Below are 19,124 nucleotides of genomic sequence, written 5' to 3'. Positions count from 1 at the left end.
TCATTTAATTTTTGTCACATAGAAATTTCTAGTGTTCGGTAATGAATATTGTTAAGAATTCATCATTTTCATCATGCTTCTGAAGATGTCACCACTCCAGATTTTTAGGGCATTCTGGTCTGTCTTACTGTGTGGCCGGTAAAAGTATTTTTTACCTCTGACATGTGCATAGTTTCATTGGATTTTTGTATGTGTATGCAGTGTGAACCGGGGGACTGGGATGAGAGCTAGTGTTTCCTGAGCCTCACTTCCCTCGTTCGCTTTCCCACTAATTGTGAGTGCCAGCTTTATAACAAAATTTTCCATTGCACAGTGAAATTTTTTTTTACCTTTCTTCTGTTTGGTTAGCCTTTTGATCTATTTCTGAAACAATCTGCGTTACTCTGTCATCCGCTGGAGATAAAAGCAAGGCAGGTCTTCCTCGTCATGCGTTTATTTAGTTTCCTAAGACCTTGACCGTCAGCCAGCCAGCTGCCCTTAGGATTTTGGTTGGGATTGTGATGCTAGGTTCATAAACTACGTTCAGGAAAGAAATTACCGTCAGACTCACTTGGAGTGTCACGTGAGTGCCTGTGAACACTAGCATGTGTGATGCCACAGCCGTCCCCTGCCCCCCCAGAATCACTAGCTTCAGTGCTGAGAAGATACTGAACGTTTCAACAAGCTTTGTTCATTTTAGGGAAGCATCCTTTTTACTGAGAGTTTTATCGTGATGTTGGGATATTACTGAGCTTTATTAAACGTCCTTCTGTGGGCCCATTATAGTGATTTTTTCCTCTGGCTCATCAGTATGATGGCACACGTTACTAGTCTTCTCCTAATAGAATCTCACGTTTGTCGAACACCTGCTTGATGGAGGTGTCTTATTCTTTAAGTTCACATTAGTGCGCTCCTCTCTGCTGAGGGACTCTCCCAGCCATTGCCCGATGGCGGAGCGCTCAGACTCAGTGGCTAGACAACAGGTGGTTGTTTTCCGTGCAGGCTGAGCTCGGCTGACCCCTTTTGCCTGGGGTCGTACGTGAACGCTGTTGAGCGCTGCAGTCGTTGGAAAGGCTGGCAGTGGTGTCGGCTGCTGCTGGTGAGATCAGCTAGTGCTGTTGACTGCAGTGTCCCCGCCTCTCTGTGGCCGTGGGGCTCCCACGCACGGTGGCAAGGCTCTGAGGAGGAAAGCCTTCCAAGAGAACCAGGAGGAGGCTGCAAGACGTCTTATGGTCTGGTCTCCAAGTTTCAGGGAGCCATTTGCACCGTGTCCTGTCGGGGAACCGAGGCTTAGGTCCAGCACAAACTTGAAGGGAGGAGATTGGACCCCAGCTCCCGATGTAAGCCGCGCCGTGTGCAGCAGTAGTGGTTAATGATGGCCGGGGGCTGTGGACCTGCCTGCCCTGGCCCTTCAGCTCGCTCACATCCCACACAAGAGTGAACTCACTCCTCCCCCGAGATCCCCACAGCTTCATCCCATGAGGACAGCAAGCGCGAGCCTGTCTTTCCTTCTGAGTTACGTCTGGAGTGGAGTCCACAAGGACTCCTTCCCGGTCTGAGGAACTAGAGGCAGGACTTGGCCCCCGCACCTGCAGCGTACCTTGGTGAACAGGGACAGGAAAAGGAGGCAGGACTTGGCCCCCGCACCTGCAGCGTCCCTTGGTGAACAGGGACAGGAAAATGAGCAGATGCTTCTGTCCTAAGAGGGTTGGAGCGCACGGCTCCTGGAGCCCCTTGCGTCTGCCCGGCCCCAGCGCCTTGGGTGTTCTCTGTGGCTCTCGCGCCTGCGCTCTCGGAGCTGGCCTCCTTTTCCCACGAGAGGTAACACTGTTGAACAGCATGCCACGTGCCAGTGGAGTACTGGGAACCAGGGGTAGCTCTTCATCTCCAGCTGAGTCTCCCTTCCTGCCCAGCTGTTGTAACTCCTTTTAAGAGCTGTGTGGGCCTCCTGTGTATCTAATTATAATCCCTGCACTGGACAGAAACACCCCCACGGATCCCTTCAGATGTCTCTTTCCTCCTGGGTCTGAAATTCAGCGTGTGCTGGGGCAGCGTTCTTGTTTTTCAGAGAAAGTCCACGCGACAAAGCTGCAGGATTCCTAGAGGCGGTGCTCTGTCTGTGAGGTCCGTCAAGGATGGCCCTTCAGTCTCCCCGAGGCCGTCGGAGACTGCCCTTGACTCGTCCGTACCTCGGTGACTTCCAGGACGTGTTGCTTGCTTTTTCTGTCTCAAAGCTGGAACACTTTTTACTTTAGTTCATCTCTCTCTACCCAGCCTCATGGCACGTGTCTACAAGAAGAAACCAGCTGTGTGTATCCCCATTAGTGCGGGCAGTGCTGCTGCCACTCGGCCCAGGCTGCCTCTCCTCTCGCCCTGCCGTCCTGCTGGCCCTGGGCAGCGGCCACCGCCTGCTGCCCTGGGCAGCGGCCACCGCCTGCTACCCCGCGTCCGGGGTTACTGAGTCGGAGAACAGACGTTCACTGAGGAAGCAGGTGTGCTCGCTGAGGGCCTGGTTGGGCTCTGTGCTGTGGCTAGCAGCATTTGGGTTGTTAAATGAAGCACAGGGAATTGCCTGATGGCCTGGAATCCAGCGCCACCCCTTCTCACTCCTTATGTGGCCTGTGTTTCGTCATGGCGCCCGGCAGGTGTGTTGTTGAGCGTGCTGACGTGTGCCGGTGAATGTAGAATGAGCGGTAGGTCGGTCTGGGTCAGCCCTGGCCCACTGCACGGAGAGAGCCTGCTGCAGGCATGAGATCTGTTTACTTCCAAGCAACAGGAACCAAGCCCTTGAGGTAATGGAAGTGCCCCCAGGAGGCTCAGCTGCTGCTTCTGCCTCTCTCTCATTTCCAGTCTCAAGACTTCTGGGGCTGGTGCTGTGGCATAGCAGGTTAAGCCACCACCTGCATTGCTGGCATCTCACACGGGCGCCGGTTTGAGTCCCAGCTCACTTCCAATCCAACTCCCTGCTCATGTTCTGGGAGAAGCAGTGAAAGATGGCCCCAGTGCCTGGCCCCTTCATTCATGCGGGAGACCCGGATGAAGCTCCTGGCTCCTGGCTATGGCTGGCTCAGCCCTGGCCATTGTGGATCTCTGGGGAGTGAGCCAGCAGATGGGAGATCATTCTCTCTCTAACTCTGATTTTCAAATAAATAAGTGATTTAGGCCGGTGCCATGGCTCACTAGGCTAATCCTCTGCCTGCGGCGCCAGCACCCTGGGTTCTAGTCCCAGTTGGGGCGCCGGATTCTGTCCTGGTTGCCCCTCTTCCAGTCCAGCTCTCTGCTGTGGCCCGGGAAGGCAGTGGAGGATGGCCCAAGTGCTTGGGCCCTGCACCCACATGGGAGACCAGGAGGAAGCACCTGGCTCCTGGCTTCAGATCGGCACAGCGCGCCGGCCACAGCACGCCAGCTATAGTGGCCACTTGGGGGGGGGGTGAACCAATTACAGGAACACCTCGTTTTGAGTAACCAGTTTCTGTATATCAAAATCTAGTGGTTTAAGAGAAATATTAATGTTACTTTGCTCATGATCTTGTGGGTCGGGGCCTCAGGAGGGGTTCCACGCATGGACCTCTCTCCACTATGGTGTCAGCCCCTTCCGCCACACATCCAAGGGGCTCCCCTTGGCTTTTTCCTTCAATTTCTCCCCTAATTTGAGAAGATAATGAATATTTAGCCACAACTTCTGTTTGTTTTGGTGTTGTATTTTATTCATCAGTCCATCTAGAATTGTTCTAGGACGAGGGAAGGCGTAGTCCTCTCTGCCACTGGAATTGTTAACTGTGCACCCACGTCCATGACTCGCGCGGCAGCCTTCGCCCTGCGCAGTGTACGCGTTCTGGAGTCTCTGTAGCTAGACGCGCCTGTTCACGTGTGAAGTGTTGCCCCCGTGCTGTGTGTTCAGTTATTGTCACTCTGTCCCACGCTTCTCAGTTCTGTGGAACTCACCAAGTCTTCCTTCCTGTAGCATGTGAGAGCCCCCAACCCCGCCAAAACTGTGTGACTTTAGATTGGTGAGGACAAGCTCTTAAACTTCTTTTAAGAATGTGCTTAATTTATATCTTGGCCAAATATTTTTGAGCTAAGTTTGTTCTCTGGAAGAGAGCAGTAAGTGAAGAATGACACAGCCGGGACGGCTGTGTGGTCGTGGCCCCTTGTGAATGTGTGCGAGGGTGTCCTTCAGAAGGGAGTCAGTGACATTGGCGACTCCCGCATTTCCCTCAAACGTGGCGTCCAGGAGAGCGACGCAGGTCTCGGCAGAGTTTTCACATCTGGTTCTGAAAGGCCGCTGGGGAGTGGATATAGTAACGCTTAATTTCTGAACCATATCATTTTGTTAATAAATTACCTTAAAATGTACTCTAGCAAATGAAGCTTTTATTTTCACTAATCTAGTTTATTTTTGTTTTACAGATATTGTTTTGTGTTTGCTTTGGGATACCTCACAGTGTGCCAAATTACTAGAGTCTATATCTTTGATTATGGACAATATTCGGCTGATTTTTCAGGGTAAGATCCAAACCTTGCTTCAGTAGCCGTTTTTATCTTTCCTAATGTGGTGGTTAAAGGACAAGCTACAGCTGCATTTAGTAGCTCCAGTGAAAAGCTGTAACTGAACATTTGAGCTGGAAAGTCCTTTATGCATTTAGAACTTTTCTTCTTGTACGTAGTCTGCGATAACACTCTGTGTCGCAGAAATCCCTGTGCTTGACCCTTGTCTTACATAGAATGTCAGATACACAGCATGTACGTTTCCTGTGGCATCCTGGTTCTGACACCTGGGGAGAGGCTGGCCCCTGGAGCTTGCATCCTTCCCTCTCTTGTTCTCTGTTCCTTTGTCATTCGCCAGCTTCCACGCGCAAGATCTGCTGCCCAGCACCCAGGGGCGTCCCTGGGTCCAGAGGCCCTCGGGCTGCTTTGTCTGAATTTCCTAGGGAAGTCTCTTCCTCGTGGGTTTCACTACTTCTGTGGACTTCCGTAACATCAGCATCAGTGAAAATAACCTCTGGCCTTTGTTCCTATCAAGGTGACTTATTGCCTCCCTGGCCCTGGGTGGGTCTCTTTGTCTTGTAACAAATCTAATTAAATGTCTATTAAAACAAAAAGTGCAGGGTAAGGCTTTATGGACCAGGTCACTCCCATCCTCATCAGGGGACATCTGGCAGCACCTGGGGACCAGGCAGGGAAGGTGGAGCTACTGTTTGCATCCTTGTGGCGGACCCGGCGCACCGCCACTCCACAGGATGCAGAAGAGCTGCTTTTGTGTCCGTTCGGAGTCAGCGGCGCAGCACAAGTGAGCGGTAAATCCGGTTTAAGGAGAAGTAAAGTGGAGAAAGTGAGTCCGTCAGTCACGGTGTCTCAGGAACAAGTATTCCGCAGTAGGAACAGAACAGAGTCACGTAAGCTCAGAAAAGACCCTCCCAAGAAATGAGATGTTACAAGATGAAATCTTTTTTCTCCCTAATGAGATGAAAGTGGATTTTATCACATAGATGAAAAAAATAGAGTTGGATGAAGGAAGATTCCATTCAGAACAAGCAAGCAAGCCAAACAAAACAAATTCAGTCCACTTACAAAACACAGACCAGTCAGTCAAATTAGCAATGAGTTCAGAATTGAGCAGCGCACCTGGGGTGTGGGAGACCTGAGGCCAGCCGCCCCACTTGCAGATGGTGTTCTTGACCGTGGAGTGAGCAGACCCTGCATGTGTCTGCCGTCCGTGAATGTCTGAATGAAGGTGAGGGACAGCCTGGGTCTCGTGTCATCGTCGTAGTTGTGAGGAAATTGGGAACTGGTTATGCCAGTCTGGAAGAATTGTGTTGGCATACCTGACCCTCAAGCAGCAGCCTTGCGGTCTTGTTTGTCCTGCACCCTTAGTGCCCACCTGGCACACAGCGGCATGAGCACCTGCTGAGTCAGTGAGGATACTGCAGCAAAGAAGAAGGTGAAAACAGTGAGGAGTGCTGGCGGCAGGCAGTGGGCAGTGCAGGCAGAATTGCTGTGTAAGAGAGGGCCTGGAGCCGGTGCTGTGGCGTAGCGGGTAAAGCCACCGCCTGCAGTGCCGGCATCCCATGTGGGTGCAGGTTCGAGTCTTGGCTGTTCCACTTCCGATCCAGCTCTCTGCTGTGGCCTGAGAAAGCATTGGAAGATGGCCCAAGTCCTTGGGCTTCTGCACCTGCGTGGGAGAGCCAGAAGAAGCTCCTGGCTTCTCACTGGCACAGCTCTGGCCATTGTGGCCAGTTGGGGAGTGAACCAGCAGATGGAAGACCTCTCTCTCTGTCTCTGTCTCTGTCTCTCTCTCTCTCTCTCTCTGCCTCTCCTTCTCTCTCTGTGTAACTCTGACTTTCAAGTAAATAAATAAATCTTAAAAAAAAAAAAGAAGAAGAAGAAGAAGAAGGCCTTCATCAGGGACCTGGTAACGAGTAGACGCAGAGTTGTGTGAGCTCGAGGGACTGGTGTGGCAGGACGAAGGTGAACTAGTCCCAGCCGCTCCTCTTCTGATCCAGCTCTCTGCTATGGCCTGGGAAAGCAGTAGAAGATGGCCCAAGTCCTTGGGCCCCGTACCCACATGGGAGGCTCGGAAGAGGCTCATTGCTCCTGGCTTCGGATCAGCCCAGCTCCAGCCATGACAGCCATTTGGAGAGTGAACCAGTGGATAGAAGACTTATTCCACCCCCACCCCACCCCACCCTCCTGCTGTAACTCTACCTTTCAAATAAATAAATCTTTAAAAAAAAAAAAAAAAAAAAAAGCCCTGGGTCATTTGGAAAGGAGGGTCCTGGCCTTGGGTGTAGATGAGGAAGTGGTAGTTGGGCGTGAGGACAGATTTTCTGGCAGAATGCTCGGGTAATCTGCGCAGACTGAAATATGGGTCACCACAAAAAGATACATGTGATATAATCTTGTATTCAGATTAGTGGCGGGCTAACTAGATAGTGTCAGTCTCAGTGGGTCTGTCCCTCCCACAGCTCACCTGGACCTTCGCTGCGGTGATTGAGGACGGGCTGTGCACGCCGCTGGGTGCTCAGGGGCTGTGGGTGGCCGTTCTTCAGGCCTGAGACGGCCTGGACCACTTGGTCCCAAAGCCGCAGGTGTGGTGGTGGTTTCCCTCTCTCCTCCCTGGGAAGGCTCACTGAAGCGCAGAGGAAATTTAGAAACCTTTTGTGTTCTGTGCTTAGGGTCAGGAGCGCCCCTTGCTGCTCTTACAGTCCTGCCCTTCCCTGTGCCCAGAGCGTGTGCTGGGAGCAGGGCGATGCCAGTTACACAGCTGCCTGCGAGCCTGCTCTTCCCTTCTTCGCCGGCTGCCCCGTGGGAGTGTCTCCCAGCCCCTGACCTACATGTGGCTACAGGAAACATTCTCTCTGGCCAGAGCCGGTGTGGTTCAGGTTACCGTGAGTAAACAGAGCCGGATCTGTTGGATCTGTTCGTGACTTGTCCGTTCCCCACCTGCTGGCCCCTCCCCTGGGGTTACGTGTGTCCAGAAAACAGGGTGGTGGGACGCTGATCCCTCACAGGCCGCAGAGTTGGTGGCAGCCTGGGGAGCCCCCTGCCCAGCCGCCGTCCTCAGTGCTGGCAGCCCCTCCCAGCTGTGGGTCTAGGTCCCAGGCCTTTGAGGGTTCCCCCAGCTCGCTCAGTTTGAAGCTGTCCTTGTCTCTGTCCACGTGCCTCTCAGTGCCTCACTGGGCACATACTGTTTCTTAGTCTCCTTTGCACGCCCCAGGACCCCAGCACACGCCTGAAACCAGGGACAGTCTGAGCCCCGCGTGCACTGTGGTTTTTGCTGCATACACACACATGGCAGATGCTCACCGTAGCTGTAAGGGCCCAGTCCCGGCTGTTGCAGCCATTTGGGGAGTGGTCCTCTGGATGGAAGACCTTTCTCGCTGTCTCTCCCTCTCTTTGTCTGTAACTCTTACCTCTCAAATAAATAAAATCTTTAAAAAAAAAAAAAAAAAAAAGGGCTGGCGCCGCGGCTCACTAGGCTAATCCCCGACCTGCGGACCTGGCACCCTGGGTTATAGACCCGGTCGGGGCGCCGGATTCTGTCCCGGTTGCTCCTCTTCCAGGCCAGCTCTCTGATGTGGCCCGGGAGTGCAGTGGAGGATGGCCCAAGTGCTTGGGCCCTGCACCCGCATGGGAGACCAGGAGAAGCACCTGGCTCCTGGCTTCAGATCGGCGCAATGCAGCACGCTGACTGCAATGCGCCCGCCATAGCGGCCACTTGGGGGGTGAACCAATGGAACAAGGAAGACCTTTCTCTCTGTCTCTCTTTCTCTCTCACTAACTCTGCCTGTCAAAAATAAAATAAAAATAAATAACAAAAAAAAAGGCTTCCTGCATGAAGGCAGTGGTGCGGGGGGGAGGGGAGTTGTGCTGTCTTCGGCATGGAAGGCAGTAGGATTAGGCAGTGCACAGCCTGGAGTCCTTCAAGGGCCTTGGCTCCTTGCCATCCCATGGCTACCTGCAATCCCCTGGAAGCTCCTGCGTCAGCCAGATCCCAGCCAGACCTCGCCACACCCTGCAGAGGCCCGCGGCCCCCAGCCTCCCGTCCCCTGTCTGTAGCTTCTGCTCCGTTCCCTGCCCTGGCTGCTGTGAGCACTCAGGGATCCACTCACCTGTCACCGAGAGTTTGCCGTATTCCCTCAGCTTTGTTTCCTGATGTCCTGTTCTGTATTCACCGCCCCCTGGTGACAGCTGGGACCAGAGGCATAAGAACTGCCACCCATTCAAAACTAGAGGGCAAGGGCCAGCACTGTGGCATCCCTTGTAAAGCCACCTGTGATGCCAACATCCCATGTGGGCGTCAGTTCGAGTCCCGGCTGCTCCACTTCCAATCCAGCTCCTTGCTAATGTGCCTAGGAAAGCGGTGGAGAATGGCCCAAGTGCTTGGGCCCCTGCACCCACGAGGGAGACCTGGGAAAAGATTCTAGCTCCTGGCTTTGACCTGGCCCAGTACTGGCTGTTGTGACCATTTGGAGAGTAAACCAGCAGATGGAAGATCTCTGGTCTCCCTCTCTGTCTGTAACTCTGCCTTTCAAATAAATAGATAAATAAATATTTGCTTTTTTTAAAAAAAAAAGGAACTGAAAGGCATGTGTGAGGGCTGAAGATCGGCAGTAAAAGAACCAGAAAGCAAAGACCATTGTCAAGCAGGGGGCCCTAGAAAGCTGCCCTGGAGGCAGGTTCCGAAGGCTCGGAGATGGCTACGGCAGTGCCCGTGCTGAGAGCAGCTGAGGTTTCTTGTGACCAGAGAGCATCTGATGGCAGTGGAGGGTGGCAGCTGCTCGCACGCGTGGGCCAGGGTGGACAGAGGACAGAGGGAGGAAGACCTTGCGAGCAGAGTAGCCGGTCCTGGCTGCAGGCTCCGAGGTTCCCTGTGTTTAGTATCTTACTAATACTGAGCTCGTATCTCGTGCGCATCACGAGGCATGGGGCGTCAGTGCTGGCGAGACTGTTAGGCTGCCGGCCTCCCTTAGTTGTTCAAACCCCCGCAAATGGGGAAGCGAACAGGAAGCGGGCTGAAGAGGAGGACGTGCACACACACGTGGAAGCCAGAGACGGAGTTGTCCGGTGCCTCTGGCGCACGGCCCTGACGAGGGAGCCAGCACTTGGGGGTCTGTGGTCTGCACGGGGACCTCTCTGAAGCCGGGCGTGCTCGGCCTGCTGCCGCCTGGCCTCCATTCCTGCAGGGAGCGGGCTCTCGGGCGGTGGACAGCTGCCGCCACCCTCCTGCAGCCTGCTCACGGTGCCGGGTCCTGCACCCGCCCCATCGGGAGAGTTGCCATGGTGCGAGGGCGCGGGCTGCACTCTGAAAGGGCACACGTCGGTGATTCTGTGTGTTCCTGAACCTCTGTGTCATCTGTCGTGGTTTTAAGAATTGTGTTTTACAGTGACCTGAGAGTTAGACTTCAGAACTGCAGGGGGCTTCGTTCGTCAGTGCTGGGCTAACCTGCGAAGGGGTAGGCAGGCTGAGGGCAGGGACTGGGCTCCCCTGAGAAACGGGCATCCCTGGGCATTTTACCGCGCTCGGCTTGCAGCGCCAGCCAGCCAGTGCTGGGGCTGGGTTGCCTGAGGAGGCGTGTCCTGGCAGACCGGGCAGTGTGAGAACTGACTTCGGGAGCCCCTGGTTTGAGTCTCCTCCCTGGCACAGCCCGACCTTCTGGTCCCCACCCCCTCCCCACCCCAGTCCTGAGGGCCCCGGGACCTGTGACGCCCTGAGCCGTCTGACTTGCTGGTTTGGTGAAATGAGTGACTTAGGAGTGATTGGTAGTGCTGCTGGTAACTGCTAACGGATAAAGAATGACCCGGTGGTCTTTCCTGTCCTATTCAATTCCAGTAATTCTGAAATACGGGGGAAATGGTGACATTTTCTTCCTCGTATCTCAGTTTAAAGTCTTCTTTTCCTTAAAGTAGGCATGACTGTGCGGGAGGTGGCTGCCCTTAGGGCCCTGAACCCCTGAAGCTTTCAGATGAGGAGCTGAGTTGGTTGCTTTTCTTCCCCCCCTGTTTCCCTCACTGTACTGTTCTCCGCCTCTCACATTTGTCATGCAAATGCCTTACTTCTCTGCTGGGTCCAGTTTCCCAGGCAACTTGCTTTTCCCCTTCACTTTCAGCCCTGAGGCCAAAGGCAGTGAGCTCTGTGGTCCCTGTCTGGCAGCCGGAGAGCCGCCCTGTGCTTCCAGCCTCTGGGCCTTGTCACATGCCAGAGAAGAAGGGGTGGGGCTGGCTCCCTGCTGCACAGGAGATGCAGTGTAGGGGTTAGAGCGCTTTTTCTTGGGCTGTTTTTGTTTTTGTTTTTTCTTTTTCTTTTCTTTTCTTTTTTTTTTTTTTTTTTTTTGACAGGCAGAGTGGACAGTGAGAGAGAGAGAGAGACAGAGAGAAAGGTCTTCCTTTTTCCGTTGGTTCACCCCCCAATGGCCACTGTGGCCAGCGCGTTGCAGCCAGCGCACCGCGCTGATCCGAAGGCAGGAGCCAGGTGCTTTCTCCTGGTCTCCCATGCGGGTGCAGGGCACAAGGACTTGGGCCATCCTCCACTGCACTCCTGGGCCACAGCAGAGAGCTGGACTGGAAGAGGAGCAACCGGGACTAGAACCCGGGGTGCCGGGTCTGCAGGCGGAGGATTAGCCTATTGAGCCACGGCACCGGCTGTTTTTGGTTTTTCAAAGCAAGGCAAGGGCACAGTATCCGTTCCTCCTGTGTAGCACACAGCTCTGAGCTGCTCTGCCAGACGTCAGGATTGGGGGCGTGTGTTTGGTGCAGCGCTTAGGCTGCTACTGGGATGGTAGCGCAGGGCGGCAGCTTGGAAATACGCATGCATCGCGTATCCGGTGCTGGGTTCCAGTCCTGGCTCTGCTCTACTCCAGCTTCCTGCTAATCTGGGAGACAGCAGAGGATGACTCAAGTACTTGGTTCCCCGCCGTCCATGTGGGAGACCTGGATGGAGTTCTGGAGTTCTGGCTTCAGCCTGACCCAACCCTGCCTGTTGTGGGCTTTTGGAAGGGAGTGAACCAGCAGGTGGAAGCTCTCTCTCTCTCTCTGTCTGTCTCCCTCTCCCTCTGCCTTTCAAACAAAGTTAATCGAGAAGGATGTTAGGCCGTGTAGTTGGTTAGCAGAGCACACTCCCCCGTGCGTCCTTGAACTTGTCACCCCAGCTCCTTCTCTGTTTTGTCTCCTCACAGCCCCATGATGATCATCACCCAGAAGATCACCAGCCTGGCCTACGAAATCCACGATGGTAAGAGTTTGGAAATGGACCTTCCATCGCCACTGAGAAGCATCCGAGTCCAGCGGGCTTGTGCTTGTGGGGCACTGAGTCTGCGCTGTTGGGAAGGGGAGGAGGGAGGTGGGCGGTGCTCAGCCGGGCTCGGGTGAGGGTGCGCTTGTCCCCACTGCAGTGGAGTCACAGAGTGCGACAGTGTGGTTCTGTCATGTTACCCACGTTAGTGGCGTTTTAACATAGAAAGGAAATGGGCAAAATGAGCCCCTTAGAGCTGGGGAGAGGGAGAGGGAGAGGCAGGTTCACTGGTCTCAGAAAGGCTCTGCCTGGCGTAGCAGGTGCTGTGTGCAGCTCTGCTTCTGCGTAGAGGAGGCTGGGGGTGGGGGCACACGTGGACTCAGCCCCGCCTGCTCCTTCCCGCTTCAGGTTTCTCACTTGGAAACAGAAAGTACGATCCACTGGGAGGTTTCTGGTGGATCATGATTTGTATACAGGGTCTCATGGTCCTCACAGCCTGATCGTGGAGTGAGTGGGACCCTGCAGGCCCTAGCGCTGTCGTGGAACCCGCACCGTGGAAGGCTGTCAGAAGGGTGCGTTCATCCTCGGCTGACGCTTCTGCGCCGTGGCCAGGAAACGTTACTCGGGGCCTCTGGAAGCACAGTACAGGCAGCCCTGGGGCAGGGCTGCCACTGCACCTGTAGGTCTCGAAGCATCTGATGACAGATGTTAGAGTTAGAATCAATCGTGAGGTGTTAGCCAGGCTCAGCAGTGTTTAGAGAATTCACACCCCCGAGGTTTTCAGAGCAGCTCTCCCTGCAGCTCAGTTCAGTCCAGCCTGCAGGACTGTCTGCTGTGGACCTGCCTCGCCCCACAGCACCTGCCGCTTTGTGCCTGAGGACGGAGCAAACCCCACCTAGCCCAGGTCTCCCCAGCAAGTCTTACAAAGGGGGCCCTCATGGTGTGGGGACCCCGAGACCGAGCCCAGCTTGGTGATTCGCGGGGCTCAGCATGTGGTTGTATTCATGGCTAAATTCGTTGCTGTGAGAAGATTCCCAACAGGATCAGACAAGGACAGAGGTGCCTGGCGAGGAGGCCACCAGGAATGCTTGCCCTGTGGAGTCCCAGAAAGTGCGCTTGATTCCCAGTAGCACCAGGGAGGTTGTGACAGCACCAGCGAGGTTGTCCGCCAGGCAGGCTCGAGAGACAGCACCGAGGCTCTCACTGGGGCTGCTCACGTGGGGACACTGCCCAGCACCTGCCAAGAGGCCAGGCTTCCAGGAGGAAAGCAGGGGTTGGCCCACACGAACTGGGTACAGGGGACGTCTTCGTCCATTTAGGGGACTGCTTATGGCCAAGTTCCGGACACCGCCATGGGCCAGCCTTCTGGGCAGACTGTTCTGGGCATCACAGGCTCAGGCCTCGGTAGCCGCTGCTCTGCGCGACCATTAGGTTCTGGACCCCTGCTGGACGACGCAGGCAGACTTGTGCATCTGTAACTGGCCCCTGCCAGCTCAGCTGCGGGCCCATTAGCGCGGTTCCAGAAGCAGGTGTTCGTTCATCTTGGGAAATCCCTGGCACGGTTTGGAGACAGCCCATCACCGCACGTGACAGCACCTCCCTGCACTCCTGGTTCCGAGCGGTGCACGGGGGGTTGCCAGGGCGTCCGTGGGTGCCAGAAGCGGTGGTAGTGTGTGTGGCTCTGACGGTGGACTGGTAGCCCAGCTTGTGGGAACAGAGCGTGCTTCCTCTCTGGCAGCTTCCTGGGTGTTGCGTCGCAGTGGGAGCCTTCAGCCTGGTTTGGTGCTCGGGAGGATGAAAAGTGTCCTTGTTCCCATGGTACACTGGGCTGTGCACTTGTGCGTGGCCTACTTCTAGCTTTGAAAAATGCGATCTTGTTTTTCATTGATGTTTGATTGTTTTGTTGAAAGGAAAGGCTGGGCTTGTTGTACGTGCACACGTGCGACACAGATTTGTCCTGTCTCCGCCCCTTGGGTGGAGTGCAGTTCTAGCAGGATTTTAGCCCTGCTGCCCAGCTCGTAGCCCCACCCTCCATCAGACCCTGTAAGTGCCACATAAGATACAGGAAAACCTGTGCATGGCAGAGCCTGAAATCACAAACGCAGCTGCTGCGTGCCACCTCCGCATAGAGGGGGGAGGACAGAAAGGATGGCGTTTTGAAGACGCGAACGCTGATCCTCGTCTCCAAAGACCGCGCTCCTGCTTAGGAAAGGGCGGACATACTGTGAGTGTCTGCTTAGCGGGGAGCACGTCGGCCCCGGGGAGGGACGGGTACCCCCTCCTGGACTCGGCTCCTGACGACGGTTACCACTGCCCCAACTTCAGTCTTCTCCTTCACTGCTTTTTTCTTGGTGACAGAAAGGAAGCCTACGCTTACTGACATCTGAAAAATACAGATAGCACAAAAATGGAGGCATCCGCCGCGCTCACCTCCCCCGCAGCCCACCAGAGCCCAACCAGCTTTTTATTAATATGTGACCTACTGCTTCATTTTCTTATGGTGTGTTTTTATTTTTCCATAATTATCAAAAGGAGTATGTAGTTATTTATTTCCCAGTCCCTAATTGGGTGTATAGTTTGTTATTTTTTGCTGTTATTTATAAGGCTGTGATCCTTGCCATAAATCCTGAGTAATCTTTGGTTATTTACTTGGGTTAGAGCCCCTGTGCTACAGGCAGGAAAGATCCTAACACATTTGCTGTGTTGCTTGGCAGAAAGATGTTGGGGGCTCCCCTTGGGCTTGGTGCACTGGTTCATCTGTAAGGTGGTAAGGATTCCCCTTGCTGGTTCAAGCAGTTTATCTGTAGGATGTTGCTCCGTTTGCTGGTTCGTGCCCTGGTTTATCTGTAGGATGGTGGGGGCTCTGTTTGCTGGTTCGTGCCCTGGTTTATCTGTAGGATGGTGGGGGCTCTGTTTGCTGGTTCGTGCCCTGGTTTATCTGTAGGATGGTGGGGGCTCTGTTCGCTGGTTGGGGCACTGGTTTATCTGTAGGATGGTGGGGGCTCTGTTTGCTGGTTCGTGCCCTGGTTTATCTGTAGGATGGTGGGGGCTCTGTTTGCTGGTTCGTGCCCTGGTTTATCTGTAGGATGGTGGGGGCTCTGTTTGCTGGTTCGTGCCCTGGTTTATCTGTAGGATGGTGGGGGCTCTGTTTGCTGGTTCGTGCCCTCGTTTATCTGTAGGATGGTGGGGGCTCTGTTCACTGGTTTGTGCACTGGTTTATCTGTAGGATGGTGGGGGCTCTTCATAATTGGTGTATTGGTTTTTTTGGACTCCATCTCTGCTGAGCTTAAGTTCTGTGAAAGAAAGGTGCTTGTTTTCCTGTGCTGCCTCCTCCGTACCCAGGACAGCTCTTGGGGCATTTTAAAGTGATACTTGTTTCTTTTCTATCTCTGTTTCACATGTAATACAGAAAAAGTGTGTGCTTTACATGGTTGTGATGCTGTATGAGTGCTTAACACCCCTGCATACTTACTCTAGGGGAAGTGTCATCTGTGTTTCCATACGTGTCTCGTATTTAATTAGCTGCTGATTTCTTGTATTTCTTTGACTTGTTTTTTCATGGGTTTTGTTTGTGCGGGATTTATTTACTTCAGTGTTTTTAGTTGCTTCTGTGTTGACTCCTTGGGGGATATTAATTCTTTATCACATTCGCTGCAAATGTCTTCCCGGTGTGTTTGCTTATTAATTTAGTCTCTGTTTGGTCTTTAAATCTATTTAGGGTAAATATTCAAAAGTGTCTGGGTGCAGGAAGTAGAGGTGAACCATAGCTAGTATCATCCCGCTTGCAGGGAGACGGTAAATCCGTGGATGAACATGGTGCTTTGAGTCCGTCTTCAGTCACTGGGGTCACGAAGGAGAAACGAAGTCGGTTTTAGCCCGCAGTACTGATGTCCGTCGTTTAACTCGTCCAGGAACAGAGAGGCTGTGATGCCCCCTGAAGGGTCGCAGATGACAGGCGGAATTCAGAAAGGGCTGGGTGAGGGATGTCCTTTCCTCTAGCGCGCAGTCACATCGGTGACTTTTTAAAAATGTTGTGTGAAAGGCAGAGGACGGGGAGACACACACACAGAGTAGGAGATCTTCCACACGCTGGTCCAGTGTCTGGGGCTGGGCCAGGCTGAAGCTGGAGTCAGGAGCCATGTGGGTCTCCCACGCTGGGAAGCAGGGACCCAAGTACTTGGACCGTCTGCCTGCCCCAGTAGCGGGAGTTGGACAGGAAGTGGAGCAGCCGGGATGCGTGCCGTTGTGCCCATACTGCTGCCCCACGGGGCTTCTGGTGGGCGAGTTGTGGTGCTTCAGGGATGCCGTCCGTGCTACCACGAGAAAGAAACATTCTGTTGAACTAGGAAGTGGCAAGCAGTGGAAGTGTGTCTGGGAAAATGCCGTTCTTGGGAGACGTCTTTGTTGATAAAAGTGCCTGTTTTTGTTTCCCAGGGATGTTCCGGAAGGATGAAGAGCTGACGCCGTCACAGAGGGGTTTAGCTGTAAGGTACGTGTGCCGGCAGCATGTGCCGCCGTGGCTCACGCCGTGTCTGCCAGCGACAGCAGCACTGGCGTGGCTAAGGCTTCCTGGTCCTTTCAGAGGTGCCTCCTTGTGAAAACCCAGCTGCCCTCCTCCTGTACAGCTCCCGCACCAGGTCCCACTGGGCCAGGCGGGGCAGCCCTTCCCGGGCTCGCATGGCAGAGGGTGTCTGCTAAGACTGGTTAGAGGTTTGTTGTCATTTACTTATCCACTGTTGCACTCTCCAGATGGCTGCAACAGCTAGGACTGGGCTGGATCAAAGCCAGAGGCCCAGAACTCCACCTGAGTTCTCCCAGGCAGGTGACAGGAGCCCAAGTACTTGGACCATCTGCTGCCTTCCCAGGCACATTAGCAGGCAGCTGGAGTGGAAGCCGAGCAGCTGGACCTTGAACCAGAGCTAAGACAGGATGACAGCATAGCCAAGTAGCGGCTTCACTCACTGCCCCACAGTGCCGGCCCCTGTCTGCTGTTTGTGTCTGTGAGGCTCTGAGTTTCAAAGGCAGGAAGATAGTGTGTCCGCCCTGTAGCAGTTGTTGTAATGGCAGCCATTTGTAGCCCAGCACCTTGATGGCATCGGCACATTTGCAGAGCCCGTGTCTGCCACGGTGTGAAGAGCAAAGAGCCAGTTGGTATCCGAGGCGCCCGTCCGGGATGCGCTGTTGCTGCGTCGACATCGGGCGCTCTGAGGGCCAATCCAAGAGATGGTTCTGTTTCAATCTGTTATAGTTAAAAACCAAGTACACATTTCATTAAGACAGAGTTCCTATGGAGTACACTGTTTCTAAATGTAGAACTAAGAGCTGCCAATTGTAGATGGACCCACACCAGCTGTTCCCCTTGCCCGGGCAGCAGGTCTTGGGAATCTGCTGTTTTTCCCATCTGTAAAGTCATTCTATTCCAATATTCTCTGTGGTCGGTATTTATGTATTGATAAGCCTGCACTTGAACATGCGTAACTGACGAGAGGTTGCTGTAACCTGGGTGACCCAAGGCCTCAGGCTGCAGGGACCCCTCATCTCTGGGCACTCAGCCCCGTTTGCCCTTTTCCCCTTGCAGCAAATCCCAAACCTGTGAGGTCCCTCTGTGCACCTGCCTTGGCAGCAGGCAGCACCTGGCCTGTGAGGTCCCTCTGCGCACCTGTCTCAGCAGTGGACACCACCCGGCCCGTCAGGTCCCTCTGTGCACCTGTGTCGGCAGCGGGCAGCAGCCGGCCCATCAGGTCCCTCTGTGTACCTGTCTCGGCAGTGGGCAGCACCCAGCCTTGCTTACCGTGGTTCAGGTCTGGACCCTGGCACCTTCCTTGCCTGCCCCTCTCCCCTGACTCCAGCTCCCTCACCCACGGTGGCAACAGAACTTTAGTTCTGGAAAATAAAAGCAGCTCTGCTTTATTCTGCAACCATGAAATCCACCGAACTGCCTGGAATTGCGACCAAACTTTCTTTCCTGGAGCCACAGCTGACTGTCGACCATCCAGCTCAGGGCCCCTTCCTCTTTGGCGATGATCCGGTCCTGTTTCACAGTCCACCCCCATCTCCAGCCTTCCCTGGAGCTCCCTCCTGGCCCTGCCCCCCTCTACACCGCTGTCTGTGTTCCTGTCCTCCCAGGCCCTCCCCTGCCCCTGGACTCCGGCTTCTTGTCCCCACTGTATCTGAGGAGCATTCTCTGGAAGTTGGCCTTGAGTGTGGCACTGGCACTGCCAGCTTTGTAGGCGCAGTGCTCAGCCTCTTGGCAGCATGGCCCGCCCCATTGGTCTCTCAGCCCTGGAATGCCTTCCGTCACCAGCCTTCCTGGACACAGCGTTCCTTTGACGTCCCCCTCCCCGCCCTGGCCTTGGCTCGTTGTCGCCTCTGTGGAGCCCTCTGCCTCTGCCTCACTGCTCTCATCGTCCGAGCTCTCGGCTGGAGCTCAGGGCTTCCTCCAGGCGATCGCACGGGGTGCCTGGCTTTAAGTGCCATCTGCAGCTTTGAAGTCTCGCGAGTGCAGCCCCACTGCAGCCCTCTCGGCAAGCCCTAGCCTCCCGAGTCCGTCTGCCACGTCAGAAGAGGCGCTGGTTTCCATCCCCCGCCGTCGTGTGTCCCCCACCTGCTTGGTAGCAGCACATCTGGCACCAGGGGCACACTGGGTAAGCAGGCAGCCTCCCGTCTCCTCACTGCAGACTCGCTCCACACCAAGTCCAGTCAGCCCTCCCTGAAGGCGTGCCTCTGCTCTGCCTGCTGCCCACCGTTCTCCCTCACAGGACGGCCCAGACCCTCCTGTCCTGGGTCTGTCGCTTTTCTGACAGGTGTCCCTGTTTCCTCTCCTGCCCCTACAGCCTCCGCTCCCCTGGCAGCCAACGTGTGTGCATCAGGTTTTAGTATTCCCCTCCCTTGGGGGTGGGGTTGAAGCTCAGGGTTAAGCTGCCACCTGCGGTGCTGACATCCTGTGCAATTGCTGGTTTGAGAGTCCAGCGGCTCTGCTTCCAGTCCAGCTCCCTGCTGGTGTGCCTGGAAAAGCAGTGGAAGATGGCCCAAGTGCTGCGCCCCTGCTACCTGTGTGGGAGACCTGGTTGGAGTTGCTGGCTCCTGGCCTAGGTGTGGCCTAGTCCTGGCTATTCTGACTTGCTGGGAGTGAACCGGCAACTGGAAGATTGACTGCACTCTAGTCCCCTCTCTTTCTCTTTCAACTCTCTCATTTAAAAATTTTTTTTTTAATATTTAAAAAAATATTTTAGGCCGGCACCGCGGCTCAACAGGCTAATCCTCCGCCTTGCGGCGCCGGCACACCGGGTTCTAGTCCCGGTCAGGGCACCAGATTCTGTCCCGGTTGCCCCTCTTCCAGGCCAGCTCTCTGCTGTGGCCCAGGAGTGCAGTGGAGGATGGCCCAAGTGCTTGGGCCCTGCACCCACATGGGAGA

General features: G+C 54.7%; 1 protein-coding gene across 3 annotated transcripts in view; it reads left to right on the top strand.

Moving 5' to 3' along the window:
* The window catches only part of MBOAT2 (membrane bound O-acyltransferase domain containing 2), a 121,008-nt gene that overhangs the window by 78,144 nt on the left and 23,740 nt on the right, over window positions 1-19,124 (top strand). For 2 of the 3 annotated variants that reach the window (XM_062208923.1, XM_062208925.1), the window contains 3 exons: window positions 4,390-4,485; window positions 11,655-11,710; window positions 16,145-16,199. In XM_062208923.1, the coding sequence (XP_062064907.1) occupies window positions 4,390-4,485; window positions 11,655-11,710; window positions 16,145-16,199 (207 nt within the window). The remainder of the gene's footprint in view (window positions 1-4,389; window positions 4,486-11,654; window positions 11,711-16,144; window positions 16,200-19,124) is intronic. The other variant, XM_062208924.1, reaches the window with a different exon arrangement.

Source organism: Lepus europaeus, chromosome 13 (assembly GCF_033115175.1).
Source record: "Lepus europaeus isolate LE1 chromosome 13, mLepTim1.pri, whole genome shotgun sequence".
NCBI classification, from domain to species: domain Eukaryota; kingdom Metazoa; phylum Chordata; class Mammalia; order Lagomorpha; family Leporidae; genus Lepus; species Lepus europaeus.
Note: the sequence above shows the minus strand (reverse complement) of the source record. Positions and strands in the feature narration are given on the sequence as shown.